General features: G+C 40.5%; 2 protein-coding genes across 2 annotated transcripts in view; one reads left to right on the top strand and one right to left on the bottom strand.

Moving 5' to 3' along the window:
• The window catches only part of ANK1 (ankyrin 1, erythrocytic), a 624,245-nt gene that overhangs the window by 200,870 nt on the left and 407,543 nt on the right, over positions 1–15,832 (top strand). The window lies entirely within an intron of this gene.
• AP3M2 (adaptor-related protein complex 3, mu 2 subunit) overlaps positions 2,813–15,832 on the bottom strand; it is a 15,155-nt gene continuing 2,135 nt past the window's right edge. Inside the window, exons 3-8 of the mRNA XM_005856519.2 lie at positions 14,044–14,181; positions 9,575–9,660; positions 9,180–9,313; positions 6,717–6,924; positions 6,303–6,447; positions 2,813–3,342 (exon numbers count right to left, since the gene is read on the bottom strand). Of these exons, the coding sequence (XP_005856581.1) occupies positions 3,242–3,342; positions 6,303–6,447; positions 6,717–6,924; positions 9,180–9,313; positions 9,575–9,660; positions 14,044–14,181 (812 nt within the window). The 3' untranslated portion in view covers positions 2,813–3,241. The remainder of the gene's footprint in view (positions 3,343–6,302; positions 6,448–6,716; positions 6,925–9,179; positions 9,314–9,574; positions 9,661–14,043; positions 14,182–15,832) is intronic.

The raw sequence follows: 15,832 nt of genomic DNA, 5'->3' as shown, positions 1-15,832 counted from the left end.
GAGGAAATAATTTGATTGATCTAGACCTTCATTCTCACAACCTTAAAAATGACATTAAGCCCTGGCTGGTGTGGCTCAGTTGGTTGAGCGTCATCCCAAGCCCCAGAAGGTTGCTGGTTCCATTCCCAGTGAGGGAACATGCCCAGGTTGTGGACTCGATCTCCACAGGTGATCTCCACAGGGTGAGGGGAGTGCAGAAGGCAGCCGATCCATCTCACATCAATGTTTCTCCCTCTCCCTCTCCCTTCCTCTCTCTCTAAAAATCAATATCTTTTTTTTAAAAATGACTTAAATACCAATATCCTTGTCTTCCAGAGATGACTAGAGAATCAAACCATACATATGGCTTTAGGTCTGTTGGCTGAAAGTACAATAGTAAGATCCTCCTGAATTATTTCTTACTGCTTCTAGCATCGTCGTTAGTCCTAGCAACAAAACACTCAGGACACGGAGGATGGTAAAACTCCACTTTATTAAGACAAACAGAGAAGACAGTTCTGCACATGTTAAACACAGCATGGTCAAGCCACCCTGCGTTACTTATGCTAACACACTGCCAGGTGATAGCAGCGCCACCCCGCTGTGCTCCAGGGCTCTGCTACAGGTGGTGTGAGAGTCACTTCATGTGCTAAGGCCTGCAGCTCCCATCCCCTAGATACTTTATTCCCCCTTAACATCCTCCCTTGAGATTAGGATGAGCTGCCCTGGAGGAAATACAACAGCTGGACTTATAACACTAAAAATATTCAGGGACCAAGATTGGTTGTTTTCTGTAAAACGTTAAAATCCTCCAGAGGCCTCAGGAGAAGTAATTTCACGTATTCTACCAACCACATGGTAGGTGTGTATATGGGACATAGCACTCAGAAAATTCTGGAGTGGTGGGATCTGAAACACATCATATAGTACACAATTTATCCCAGAGAAAAACCACAAAGCAACATTGCTCTGCAGCAAAAACAAGTCCAGCAGGTAGGAAGGTAAAACTAGAAAAAGAATCACTTAAGTATTTTGGAAATAGGGCTTTAGAGAAAGACTATAAGGTTTGGAGAATATGTGTCTTCATTTTTCTCCATGCATGAAGCAAAGCACAACAATATCACTACTTAAGCTATGATTTTAAAAACCTGCCTTTTATATAAATATTTAAATGGGTAACAGACACACTAAACTAGAATAAAAATTACCCGTTGGGAAAGCCTGAGGTAATCCTGCAGTTGCCATGTTTCTGAAACTGGTTTACACATAATCAACATGACCCATCTTCCTACAACATTAGTTTTATTCAAAGACTAGGGGGACTTTTTGAGGGGGGAAGGATTAAAAGAAAAATGAACTGGCGGATAGCTATCCTATATAATAAAAGGGTAATATGCAAATTGACCATAATGGAGGAACGACCGGAAAGGATTGGTCGCTATGACGTGCACTGACCACCAGGGGGCAGACGCTCGACGCAGGAGCTACCCCCTGGTGATCAGTACACTCCCACGGGGGGAGCTCTGCTCAGCCACAAGCTGGGCTGAAGGCTGGGAACGCAGTGGCGGTGGCAGAAGCCTCTCTCACCTCCTCGGCAGCACTAAGGATGTCCGACTGCGGACATCCCCCGAGGGCTCCTGGGCTGCCAGAGGGATGTCTGACTGCCAGCTTAGGCCCGATCCCCTGGGAAGCAGGCCTAAGCTGGCAGGTGGACATCCCCCGAGGGGTCCTGGACTGCGAGAGGGCGCAGGCCAGGCTGAGGGACCCTCCCAAGTGTACAACTTTTTGTGCACCAGGCCTCTAGTGTTAATAAATATATTATAGAGAACAAAATAAAAGATCGAGGAAGTAACTTTACTGAGCAGCTTCAAGGATGAATCCATCCTCATTTAAGCATTCTTTTGACTTAGGGTTATGGATAAAAAAGTTTCCAACAAGACGGCTTAGACTCCAGGACCAGTCCAGCACTGACACATGAAAAGGAATCACCTGGCAGGTATGGCCCCAGGAGGTCACAGTTAGTCAGGGCACATGTCCAGGTTATGGGCTTGATCCCCAGTAGGGGGTGTGAAGGAGGCAGTTGATCAATGATACTCTCTTATCATTGATGTTTCTATCTCTCCTCCAAAATCAATTTTAAAATGTTTTTATTTTTATTTTTTAAAAAGGAGAAATCACTGGGTTATAGTTGTGGTACACCTTCCTGAGGACCGAGCGGGCTACCTACACTCCGATACTGTGACATACAGAATATGGCTGCCCCGGACTGGCTTTTCTGAAACTCTCCTCGGGTAACAGGCAAAAGCTGGTGAATTCTGTGAAGTGAGTAGAATTGTTTTGGGTTACAAAAAGAGGCATTTCTGGCAACCACCACAAGGAAAAGGCAAGTCACCTTCTCACTGAAGATGACCAACCAAGTACTGAAGACAAGCAGCAGCCACTATCTGAAAACTGGTCAGATAGAGTCCTGGTCTTTAAGGGGCAATCAGGTTCTACTGGAGTTTTCCATATCAATAGTGGACTCGGTTTAAGAAGTTGCCAGTTCATTTCTAGAAGTACAAATTTTTTAAATATATGAAAGTAGAGAGATCGGAAAGAAACTCAGCTCTATTCTTTCCAGCCCTCCTTCATGTGGGACTTGCTTGTCTTGCCACTTTCACTTTAGTGTGCTCATACTTCTTTAATTATACTGTTTCCACTTTCTTCCCCCTCACAGACGAGATCCTTAACTGGCTTTTGCTTGACTAACATTCATTCTCTTCCAAACTTTCCTTTCTTTCTTCCTATTTTTCTCTCTCTTTCTTCTTTTTTCTTTCCTTCCTTCCTCCCTCCCACCCTCCCATTTTCTCCCTCCCTTTCTCTTCCTCTTTCTCTCCCTTACTTTCTTTCCACCTTAAAAAAACAATAACAAAGAAGTTTTTCATTGGCTTTAGATAATTAAAGCCAAGCAAGTAACAAATGCTAGTGTTTTCCTATGGTAACCACATTAAAATAGTTAAATATGGTGTCAAGTACCCCTGGCCTCCATCGCCCAGCTCTTTAAGAACTGAGACGGTGCTGACTGTATTTCAGTTCTGTCCCATCCTCCCTGGCGACCCTTTTCTCCCTTGATTAGTTCCATGGCACTGAAGGCTGAGGAAAAATGGGAGCAGTTAGGTCCAGAAGGGGACTGACCTAGGAGACAGGCTGAAATTGTTTTACACTGTTAGACAAGTAAGAAATGAAAAAGTGTTTGTACTGTTCCCTTTGCAAAACTCTCCCTTCAGGTTCGAACTTGGAACTTTCCAGCTTTGGTCATGTATTTTATGCCCTTAAAGGGTTTGTACTTCTCTCCATACATATCCAGGCGGTTCACTTTGAGTCCTGGAAGGAAGGAAGAATATGACATAAGCATGATTCAAAAGAAGCAGGTAGCATAACTGTTTAAATTCATTTCAATTCAAAGAGTGGGAGAGAGATAATAGTAGCCATGAGCCAAAAAAAAAAAAAAAAAAGTATTAGAGGACCTGTTCCTGAAGTGGAAGGGCAGAAAGTTATATGCAGACTGAAATGAGGTGCAAGGAAAATAAGAGCACCATGTGTTTTCCTCTAGTTATTGTACTGAATACCTGAATCGACAGTGATAAGATCAAGGAATTAATAATGAAATAAATCACCACTGAATGAATAATGGAAAATAATGAATAAATGAATGCTTCTTAGGTATTCTCACTATACTAAGCAAAAAAAAAATTTATACCATATAAAACTTTAAAGTTTATTAAGTGTTTTAAGATGAAAGAGTTTTTAAGTAAATTCTAATCACTTAAATTAGACAAAACCCTTTGTAAAACTTTAAAGTTTATTAAGTGTTTTAAGATGAAAGGGTTTTTAATTTAAGTAAATTCTAATCACTTAAATTAGACAAAGCCCTTTAGTAAAGAAAAATAGGAACTTCATGTAAAGTTAAAATCATTTCCTCTCTATCTTACAGGATTGTTCAACAGATTGAATAATAGATGAAAAAAGCTTAAAACAGTACCCAGCACACAGTAAATACCCAGTAACTGCTAACTATTATTATTACTACTAGAGGCCCAGTGCAAGAAATTCGTTCACTCGGTGGGGAGGGGGCCCTCAGCATGGATTGCGAGAAGGCGCAGGCCAGGCCGAGGGACCCCACCGGTGCACAATTGGAGCTGGGGAGGGACACTGGAAGGTGGCCAGCCAGGGAGGAACCGAGGGAGGGCTCCAGAGTGTGTCCGGCCCATCTCGCTCAGTCCCAATTGGCCAGACCCCAGCAGCAAGCTTACCTAATGGTTGGAGTGTCTGCCCCCTGGTGGTCAGTCCATGTCATAGCGACTGGTTGACCAGTCGACTGTCTGCCTACTGGTGGTCAGTGCGCATCATAGAGAGCAGTTGAGTGGCCTTAGCATATCATTAACATATTACGCTTTAATGGGGTTGAACAGCCAACCGGACGACCAGACACTTAGCATATTAGGCTTTTATTATATAGGATCATCTTGAAGTAAGTATAGACTATAGTGAACTGACTTGGGTAGGCCCAAGGATTCTAAATGATAACAAAAGCAAATGTGGCCCTAGCCAGTATGGCTCAGCTGGTTGGAGCATCATCCCATATATCGAAAGGTTGTGGGTTGGATGCCCAGTGAGCACGTACCTAGGTTGGGGGTTCAATATCTGGTCAGGGCATAGACATAAGACAATCAATAGATGTTCTTCTCTCTCTCTCTCAAATCAATAAGCATATCCTTGGGTGAGAATTTTTTAAAAAGCAAATGTGAAAGTCTTCTGAAATTGGGGGAAAGGAAAGGAAATTATTCTTTTCAATTACCAGCTGAGAGTACAGAAGCATTCCCACACTGAAGACCCAGGAAAGCCCAAACTGACAACCTAGGATGACTCAGCAACTGCCCAGGAACACCTCTGCCTACCAATATTGTTCCTTTCTCATCTGTGTCTCAGACACTTTTATTCAGGTCCCTTAGGCCAACTTCAAAGCAAGGATTATAAACTTTCCCCAGAAATACACTAGAAAAGATTTTACTAAAGATTACATATCCTATATAATAAAAGTTAAACATGCAAATTAACCATCCCTCTGCTATGCTGAAGCCACGCCCACCAGCCAATCAGGAGTGAGTATGCAAATTAACCCAACTAAGATGGCAGCAGCCACAGAGCTAGAGTGAGCAGGAGGCTTGGGTTGCCCCCAGCGATGGAGGAAGCCAAGCTTCCCACCTGCCCTGGCCGGCCCTGGGCTCTGCTCAAGGCTACAAAGTTTCAATTATAGAAGATAAATAAATCCCAGGAGAAGAAAAAAAAAAGGAGAGGCTGGGAGCTTGGATTGCCGGGGGGCGTGGCCAGCCCAAAAACGGCCCTCAGCCCCTCACTCAGGCTGGCCAGGCACCCCAGCGAGACCCCCCACACTGAAGGGGGTGTGACCAGCCTGAAAAAAGACCTCAGCCCCTCACCCAGGCTGGCCACACCCCCATGGGGTGAGAATCCCCACTGGGGGGCTTGACCAGCCTGTAAACGGCCATCAACCCCTCACCCAGGCTAGCCGGGCACCCCAGTGGGGACCCCACCCCCATGGGGTGAGGGTCCCCGCTGGGGGGCTTGGCCAGCCTGAAAACAGCCCTCAGCCCCTCACCCGGGCTGGCCAGGCACCCCAGAGGGATCCCCACCCTGATCCGGAACACCTTCAGGGCAAACCAGCTGGCCTCCACCCATGCACCAGGCCTCTATCCTATATAATAAAAGGGTAATATGCAAATTGACCCTAACAGCAGAACGACTGGGAATGACTGGTCACTATGACACACACTGACCGCAAGGGGGCAGACGCTCAATGCAGGAGCTGCACCCTGGTGGTCAGTGCTCTTCCTCAGGGGGAGCTCTGCTCAGCCACAAGCCAGGCTGACGGCTGTCAGCACAGCGGTGGTGGTGGGAGCCTCTCCCACCTCCTCAGCAGCACTAAGGATATCCAACTGCAGCTTAGGCCTGCTCCCGGCTGCCAAGTGGACATCCCCCAAGGGCTCCCAGGCTGCCAGAGGGATGTCTGACTGCCAGCTTAGGCCCGATCCCCCGAGGAGTGGGCCTAAGGCAGCAGGTGGACATCCCCCGAGGGGTCCCAGACGGCGAGAGGGCACAGGCCGGGCTGAGGGACGCCCCCCTCCCCGAGTGCACAAATTTTTGTGCACCGGGTCTCTAGTCGGGTAATAAAATCAGACTCGATAAGCAGGGAGCCAAGAGAAGGTTTTGTGATGTCTGTGACATTTCTGTTCTCTTCAAAGCCATCTAAGCAGTGGGGCACTTACCAGAAATGGCCAGCTGCTGGATTTTAAACTGCAGGTTAATTGTGGGGTTCTCATCTGGTTTGGAAGCTCCAGCCTGAAGACTCATGGTCCCCTTCAAACTTGGTAGCTTTTGGGGATTTATTTTTCCTACATCCCAAGACAGCATCTTCAAAGAAAAAAAAAGTTACAGCAGAACCATTCATGTGAGGTTGCTGAGCTCTAACCTCAGGGCAACTGTTCACAATATTATAAGGTGCCTCTAGGGTGTTTCTCAACAGAGAACACGATTTTTTACCATAAAATACCTCCAGGAGAAAACAATGCCCCTATGACTGATTGCCCCTTTCAACCAGGTATAAAGTCTATGGGGAGAGCTCCCGCAGAGTTACTTCTACTTAATGTCAGCAATTTAAAACCTCCTGCTTATTCTCCTACCTTAGTAACTGGGTCAAATGTGTGTGTCCCCTGAGATGGAGTGAGGCTCATATTCAAGACCCCTTTGGGCATCTGGCTGGTGACAATCACTCCCTCGATGGTCTTCCCCATGGTCTGCTTAGGTCCCACTGTTATTTCAAAGCGTCCAAGTGAACTACTGTCCCGGAAACTGATGTTATGTTTGACATACACTGGAATCGCCACCAGACTGGAAAAGAGACGCACAGAAGCCCATTTCATGAATGTTCTGGGAAAACAGCAACCTTTCCTCCTCCTTTGCCCTGTTGGCAGCTTTTCCGCCCTTACTTGCTTCCTTATTCCTTATCTTAAAAATTAAGCACAGGAGGGAAAAAAAACACCTGGTAATCTTTGATTTTTTTTCTTTTTGTAAAGCTAAGATGCTATCTAGTAAGTAAACTAACTCTTCTTAATAACTCTTTGAATAATATCCATAATATCAAAGAGTATGATAAGCCTACTCTGAGAAAGGCACTATGAACAAAAATTAGGAATCACCATATTTCTGTTTTATTTTGTGACATGTGATTGATAATTATTTGTGCTTGGGAGAATGATATTATTCATACATCATGGACATTTTATAATTTCTTGAACTTTTACCTGACCTCATCTGATCCTTACAAAAACCTATGAAGTAGGGTAGTTGTCATGATTTGACCAAAGAGGAAATAGAGAAGTCACAGAATAATAACAGTTCTTAAAATCTATTAAGCACTTCCTGAGTACCAGTCACTATGCTAAATGCTTGATCTCTATTACCTCATTTAATCCTCCCAATAAGTATGAAATGGGTACTGCTACTGTCCTGATTTTATAGATGAATACTGATATGCTTAACCTCAGTTAAGTAACTTGCCCAAGGTCACATACCATAAGTACTGAAGGTGGAGCTTAGGTCTAGGCAGTCTGATTCCAGAGCCATTGTTCTCAAGCACTCAGATATTTTTATATATTATTTATTCCAAATCACACCAGAAAGGTATTGGTGATTCTGAGGTCTCATGGCTCTCTTCAGTTCACATACCTTCTAATGTATACCTTTGACTAAGGGCTCCAAAATCCCCTAGACTCATATTACAGAGAATGTTCAAGATCAAAAACTATTGCAGTCTATGGTTTTCATTGCATAATTTAATGCTTCTTTGGGGTCGGGGGGCATTGAATACAGGTGTACTCAGATTCCAATTTGAGAAAGAAAATACTCTTGTTTAGACATATAATAATCACAACAAAAATAATAGCAGCAAACTTAATGAGCACTTACTTTGTGATCAGCACTATTTAGATTCTCTTATTTAATCCTCATAATAAGGTACTTTTATTATTTTCAACTTGATGTTAGAAAATAGACACAGCCCAGCCGGTGTAGCTCAGTGGTTGAACTTGGACCTATGAGCCAAGAGGTCACTGTTCGATTCTCGGCCAGAGCATATGCCCGGGTTGCAGGCTCGATCCCCAGTGTAGGGCATGCAGGAGGCAGCCAATCAACGATTCTCTCTCATCATTGATGTTTCTATCTCTCTCTCCCTCTCCCTTTCTCTCTGAAATCAATAAAAATGTATTTAAAAAAACAAACAATCGTCCTAACCCAGTGGTCAGCAAACTCATTAGTCAACAGAGCCAAATATCAACAGTACGATTGAAATTTCTTTTGAGAGCCAAATTTTTTAAACTTAAACTATATAGGTAGGTACATTGTTATTAACTTCATTAGGGTACTCCTAAGGCTTAGGAAGAGCCACACTCAAGGGGCCAAAGAGCTGCATGTGGCTCGCAAGCCCCAGTTTGCCGACCACGGTCCTAACCGGGTTGGCTCAGTGGATAGAGCGTGGGCCTGCGGACTGAAAGGTCCCAGATTCGATTCCGGTCAAGGGCATGCGGGCACATCCCCAGTAGGAGGTGTGCAGGAGGCAAATCGAGGTTTCTCTCTCATCAATGTTTCTAACTCTCTATCCCTCTCCCTTCCTCTCTGTAAAAAATCAATAAAATATATTTAAAAAACAAACAATCAAACAAAAACGAAAACAGACATAAAAAGGTTAAGCAACTCACCAGAGTTTACCCAATTAGTACGTATAGAAACTGGAATTTGAACCCTGGTAACTCCACAACCAGAGTTCTTTATATATATTGATTTCAGAGAGGAAGGGAGAGGGACAGAGAAATAGAAGCATCAATGATGAGAGAGAATCATTGATCGGCTGCCTCCTGCACGCCCCCCCTACTGGGGATCGAGCCTGCAACCCGGGTATGTGTCCTTGACCAGGAATCGAACCTGGGACTCTTTAGTCCGCAGGCCGACACACAATCCACTAAGCCAAACCGGCCAGGGCCACAACCAGAGTTTTTAATCACTATGGATATGGTTTACACACACACACACACACACACACACACACACACACACACGCACACACCATTCTTAATAATAAGGCTGCTTACTTCTGGGCACTGACATGGTAAGAGAGCAGGCGAAAGTTTCCATCAGGAGGGATGAAGGAGAGGATGCGCTCAGATTCCCAGCGCTTGAAACGAACACAAGGATGGAAGCTGACATCATCCAGCAACCTGGGGTTCTATAGTTACCAGGCAAGGAAAACCAAGAGATAGGAATTAAACACCCACATTTCTTTCAGGAGTAATTTAGGTGCTGTTTTTATTAAAATACATACACACATACAAATTCTCTGGTTACTTATAGAGAATTCAAGCCTGACACAAGCTGCATGGCTGTCCTTCATTATATCTTCTTGCTCCGTTTCATGCTCACCACTCTGTCTTTCCAAAAGCATCTAATTTCCCATCCCAAGAACTAAACCCATGGACCAGGCTTTTACCATGAAGGAAAGGGTAAGGTCTGGCATTCCAGTCAGTTTGACACAAGCATCAATCACCCCCTGGATTTCAGCGGTAATTGTGGAACCTGAGACAGGAACAAGACAAAAAGAAGGTAAGGATTATTGAACTCTTCTCTGTTCTTCCCAACTTATTTCCTTCTTCCCTCCCTCCTTTCATCTCTTCCTTCCTCTGTCCCTCCCTCATTCTCTTTCTTCTTTCCTTCTGTCTATACATCCAATTCATCAACTTGCATTGTCCATCCTTCCAAACATTTACCAACCTTATATCAAGTATGAGATACTTAGATGAAGTCATGGGGATAAAAAATAAATGAGATAATTAGTCTAAAGGAGTTTTCAATCTAGTACCAGAATCAAACAGAATATCATTACCTTAACCCAGTGATGGCGAACCTGTGACACGCGAACTCATTTTTTTGGTTGATTTTTCTTTGTTAAATGGCATTTAAATGTATAAAATAAATATCAAAAATATAAATCTTTGTTTTACTATGGTTGCAAATATCAAAAAATTTCTATATGTGACACAGCACCAGAGTTAAGTTAGGGTTTTTCAAAATGCTGACACGCTGAGCTCAAAAGGTTCGCCATCACTGCCCTAACCAATGGTTCAGAAAATTTCATATCAGAAACTGCTCTCCCTAAGGCCACCAAGGAGCTGTGCTGCTATATGGCATGGACACTTGGTCTTTATCCTACAGGATCTCTCTGTAGCATACGTCACTGTTGACCCCTTCTTCCTTTTCAAAACCTTCCCCTCTCCTCGCTTTCTACTTTTCTAGCTCCTCGTCTGCAGTGCCTTCTGCAGCTTTCTTTCTTTTCACATCCTGTAAATGTCTACGCTTTTTCACAGTTCTGAACATCTCTTTCTTCCACTCAACACTCTTCCCTTGGGTTACTCTGCCTACCACCCCAGGCTTCAGTTTTCATTGATGACCAGTTATTTCCTAATATTTTTTTCCGGTTCAGCCAACAGGACAGCTCCACTTGGATTGTCACAGAGACACTTCAAACTCTCCATGTCAAAGTGAGTCATTATCTTCGTTTCCAGACCTGCTCTTCCTATTTCCCATATCTTCACGATGATACCATCTATCCTGTTGCCTAAGCCAGAAAATCCTGTCCACTTCTAACTCTTCAGTACCTACATCTAACCAATGATCATTTCCTTTCTTTTATATGACTTCTATCTCTTAAATCTACTCATTCCTCTCCACCCTCACTACCATTGTGGATGTCTATATTTTGTGACTTCAGCAACTGCTTTTCCTGCCTTCAGTCCTACCCCATTTCAAGCCATTCTTAACACTGCAGCTGGACTGATAGTTCTACACTATAAATCTGTTCAAGTTACTCCCCAACTTAAAACTTTTCCAGTGTTCCAAATAATCTTCCTTAAAATGGCACACAAGACTCTTCACGATCTAGCCATCTAGTAATCGTTGGGGTGGGTTTTTTTTATTCTTTATTGAGGCAAAACTTATAGTAAAATGCAAAAATCGTAAATGTTCAGCTCAATGAATTTTTAAATATGTACACACTTATGCAATACCCCACATCAAGTTGTGATTCCTTTTTAGCATCCCAGTGTGCTCCTCTTGCCCAACCTAGTTAATCCAAGTCCTTAAAATTCTTACTTCTATTCCCTCAGATTAAGTTGCACTGTTTTCAAACTTCATATAACCATATGCATCGAAGTTCCTTGCTCAACACTGTGAGATTTATTCATGTTGTTGGGCTTGTCAGTATTTCATTCTTTTTTATCACTGTATAGTATTCCATTGTATGACGACATCAAAATTTACTTATCATTTCTATTACTAATGGACATCAGTAATATTTCCAGTTTGGTACTAATATGAAAAGCTGCTATGCCTTTTCTTTTTTTTTATGCTTCTCAATCCAGTCATACTAAACTACTTTATTTCCCAACAATATTTTATTCATCTTAAAGTGTTTGCACATACTTCACTCCAAAATCCATAAAGGTTTTAATAACTCCTACTCATTCCATTGATAAATCATAAACACTATCACCTCTTTACACTTTGTTCTGGATGGATGGGATACCCTCTTATCCTCCACCTTTTTACCTTTCTCTCTCCCTCACTGGACTTAAGCATGCTTTCTGCAGCCATACTATGTCGTTCTCTCTCTCTATGTAACCCCTTTTTGTCTCCTTTATTTATATAACTTCATCATATTTAACAACCAAATAGCATCATCATCATCATCATCAACATCAGCAGTAGCAACTACCAACATCTCCTCATTTCCCCCTCCTCCTAACCCCTGGTAACCACCATTCTCTGCTCCTATAAGTGAGATCATGCAGTATTGGTCTTTCTGTATCTGGCTTATTTCACTTAGCGTAATGCCTTCTAAGTTCAGCAATGTTGTTTAAAATGGCAGGATTTCCTTCTTTTTACAGCTGAGTAATATTCCATTGTGTGTGTATATATCTATCTTACATTTGCTTTACCCATTCATCCACCAACAGACATTTAGTTTGTTTCCATATCTTGGCTACTGTGGATAATGCTACAATGAACAGGGAAATGCAGATATCTCTTTGAGATACTTATTTTATTTCCTTTGGATATAACCAGAAGTGGGACTGCTGGATCATAAGGTAGTTCTGTTTTTAATATTTTGAGGAACCTCCATACTGTTTTCCATAACGGCTGTGCCAATTTACATTCCCACCAACAGTGTACAAGGGTTACCTTTTCTCCACATCATTGTCAACACTTATCTTTTGTCTTTTTATAATGGCCATTCTAACTGGTACAAGGCAGTATCTCCTAGTTTTGATTTGCATTTCCCTGATAATTAGTAATTATTGAGCACCTTTTCATATACCTGCTGGCCATTTTTATGTCTTCTTTTGAAACATGTCATGTACTATGTCCACTTTTTAGTCAGGTTATTTGTTTTTTGTTTTGTTTTGTTATTGAGTTGTATGAATTCCTTATAGATTTTGGATAGTAACCCCTTATCAGATACATGGTTCACAAGTATCTTCTCCCACTTATAGGATGCCTTTTCACTCTGTTGATTGTTTCTTTGTTGTACAAAAGCTTTTTAGTGTGATGCAATCACATTTGCCTATTTTTGCATTTGTTGCCTTTGCTTTTGGTGTCATATCTAAAATAAATCGTTGCTCAGACCAGTGTCAAGAAGCTTTTTCTCTATCTTTTCTTCTAGTGGTTTTATCATTTCATGTCTATGTTTAAGTCTTTAATCCATTTTGAGTTGATTTTGTCTGTGGATATATGTCTGTGAATATTCAGTTTCCCCGACACATTTAATGAAGAGACTCCTTTCCCCAGTATATTCTTGGTACTCCTGGTGAAGATCAGTTGATTATAAATGTATGGTTTTACTGGTATTTCTGAGCTCTATATTTTGTTTCGTGGGTCTATATGTCTGTTTTTATTTCAGATGCATACTGTTTTAATTAATGTAATTTTATAACATATTTTGAAATCAGGAAGTGTGAAGTTTCCAGCTTGACTCTTCCTGCTCAAGACTACTTTAGCTACTTGGGGTCTTTTTTGGTTCCATATGACTATTAGGATTTTTTTTTTCTATTTCTATAAAGAGTATCATTGGGATTTTGATGGGGATAGCATTGAATCTATAGAATGCTTTGGGTATTGTGGACATTTAATAATGTAATTCTTCTACTCCATGAATACAGGTGTCTTTCCATTTATCTGTGTCTTCTTTAATTTTCTTCATCAATGTTTTATAATTTTCAAGATACAAATCTTTTACTTCTTTGCTTAAGTTTATTCCTTAGTCCTAAGTATTTTATTCTCTTTGTTGCTATTATAAATGGAACTGTTTTCTTAATTTCCTTTTAGGATAGTTTGTTGTTTGCATATAGAAATGCCACTAATTTTTGTATGTTGATTGTTTTTCTACAACTTTATTGAATTTATTTTTTTAGTTCTAAGAGCTTTTTGTTGAATCTTTAGGGGTTTGTCTATATTAATAAAAGGCCTGTGGCCATAACACCGTAACACCGTAATGACCAAAGACCAGTGCGGGTGGGCAGGGCTTGGAACTGGACGCAGTATTGCCAGTACAAGACATATTTGGTTATCTATATTAATAAAAGGCCTGTGACCGTAACACAGTGATGCCGTAACAACCAAAGACCGGCACGGGTGGGCGGGGCTGTGAGCATGGGGAGGCAGGGTGGGTGGGTGGGGCTGGGCGATTTTGCACGCTGGGCTTCTAGTACATATATAATCATGTCATCTGCATCATAATATTTAAGTTCATTCCTAGTACCCAGCATAATTCCTGACATAAAGTAGGCACTAAGTTGAAATGAATGATTTTGAATGGGGGATAATTCTGCTAATAGAAAGCATTCTAAAAAGGGGGCCTCTTTCTACGTATTTTCATAGTTTAAAAGATACATTAAAAATACCTACCTGATTTATCAATGATGGCATCAATCTCTTCAATCACATCAAAATAGGCCTCATTGTTGGTGTATTTCACCCCAGTCCGTCGCCACGGCACCACTGACAGCTGTCCAGTGGGAAGCTGGTCACCCACATTGGTGCTTCCTGAGACAATGAATATTACTGTAATTTAATTCCAATCTGATAATTGGATGTAACCAATTATCTAATAATTATAGAATACTTCCCTAGAAGTTTCTACGCTTCCACTATTCAAATAACTTTTCAAAAAAACGAGAGTTTTCCCAACTTCTATATGGGTAACCTAGTTTACTTTAAAAACTTGTCGCCATCTGGTCTGACTTCTGAAGCAAAATAAAGGTTAAGAAAGTTACCTGAGAAACAGATATCATATTTTGGTTTTGAAAGTAACTTGAACTTGGTCTCTCAAATTCCACAATAGCTTGCAGCTTAAATGTATTGGCTTTCAGTGGAGATGTAATCTACATATTGCTATAAAATTTTCATGGGTAAAAACAATATTCTAATTTGAGGTAGGTTCTTAGGTACATTTATGCTAGGTATTAAAATGTACACATCAATATAATCTCTCTCACACTAATACTTAAATTTAGGAAAAAAAATACAAATTAGATCTTTCTCTATCTATAAGAATTATAAGAATTATAAATCAATTCCTTGCCTTGTTTTTCCCCCACAGGCATCAAAATATTTTTTTAATTCAAAGGTTCTATATAATAAATTATGAAGTATTATAACTAATTAAAATATATTTCCTTCTTCTGTAAACTGGATCTTTTTAACCTAAAGAAAGAAACATTAAATACACATATATTCAGCATATTTACAAAACATTTCAGCTTTTCAAAAGTGGTTCTCAGATACCTTTTTCTAGATTTAAGTGAGATTCTGAAAAATGACTCAATAATATTCATAAATGATTCAGATACTAATAAAGCTCTTTAAGGTTTAAAATAAGCCCCAAATATTGAAAATCCCAACAAATGTGTTTTCTTAAAAAGATTCTCTATATGTTAAAACATCTCACCAAGCTATCATAATTAAATCAGTATGATAATAAGGCAGGAAAGCCTAAAAAACAGAAGACCAAGAATCCATAATGACTTAGTACAAGATAAAAAATATCATTTGAAAACAGGGAAAAAAGATAAATTATTCAATATGTGGTGTTAGAAAAGTGACTGAAAATTTGGGGAAATAAACCTAGAGCCTTACCTCTTATTGATTAACAAGATAATTTCCAAATAGATTAAAAAATTAAATCCAAAAATAAAACCACAAAAGAATTACAAGAAAATTCACTTTAAAAAAAAAGACTTTCCATCTCCAAGATCCAAAAGGCATTCTCCTGTGCTTTCTTCTAACAGTTATAAAGTTTGTGTTTAACTCTAATCTAACTGGATCTTATTTCATTTCATGTATAGAATGAGTAGAGAGACTTCATTTTATTTCTATATCAAGGCTGACTGCCCCAATACAATAAATATGTTTAACAACTGGCCCTTGGCTCACTGATTTGATATATGACAACATCTATCTATATCACATTTCTATAAATGCAAGAGTCTGTTTCTAGTCTTTCTATTTTATCCCAGTCATCTATTTGCCTATTACTGGGCCAATACTATATTTCTTAAATTATCAAAACTTCATGATATGTCTTATATTTGATAATACACACACATTTTCTCTCTTGTTATTTTTTTTAAAATATTTATTTTCAAAACCATCTTAGTTTTTCTCTCTCTCTTGGTTTTTATAACTCATATCTATT

The sequence above is a fragment of the Myotis brandtii genome, unplaced genomic scaffold (genome assembly GCF_000412655.1).
Source record: "Myotis brandtii unplaced genomic scaffold, ASM41265v1 scaffold103, whole genome shotgun sequence".
NCBI lineage: Eukaryota > Metazoa > Chordata > Mammalia > Chiroptera > Vespertilionidae > Myotis > Myotis brandtii.
Note: the sequence above shows the minus strand (reverse complement) of the source record. Positions and strands in the feature narration are given on the sequence as shown.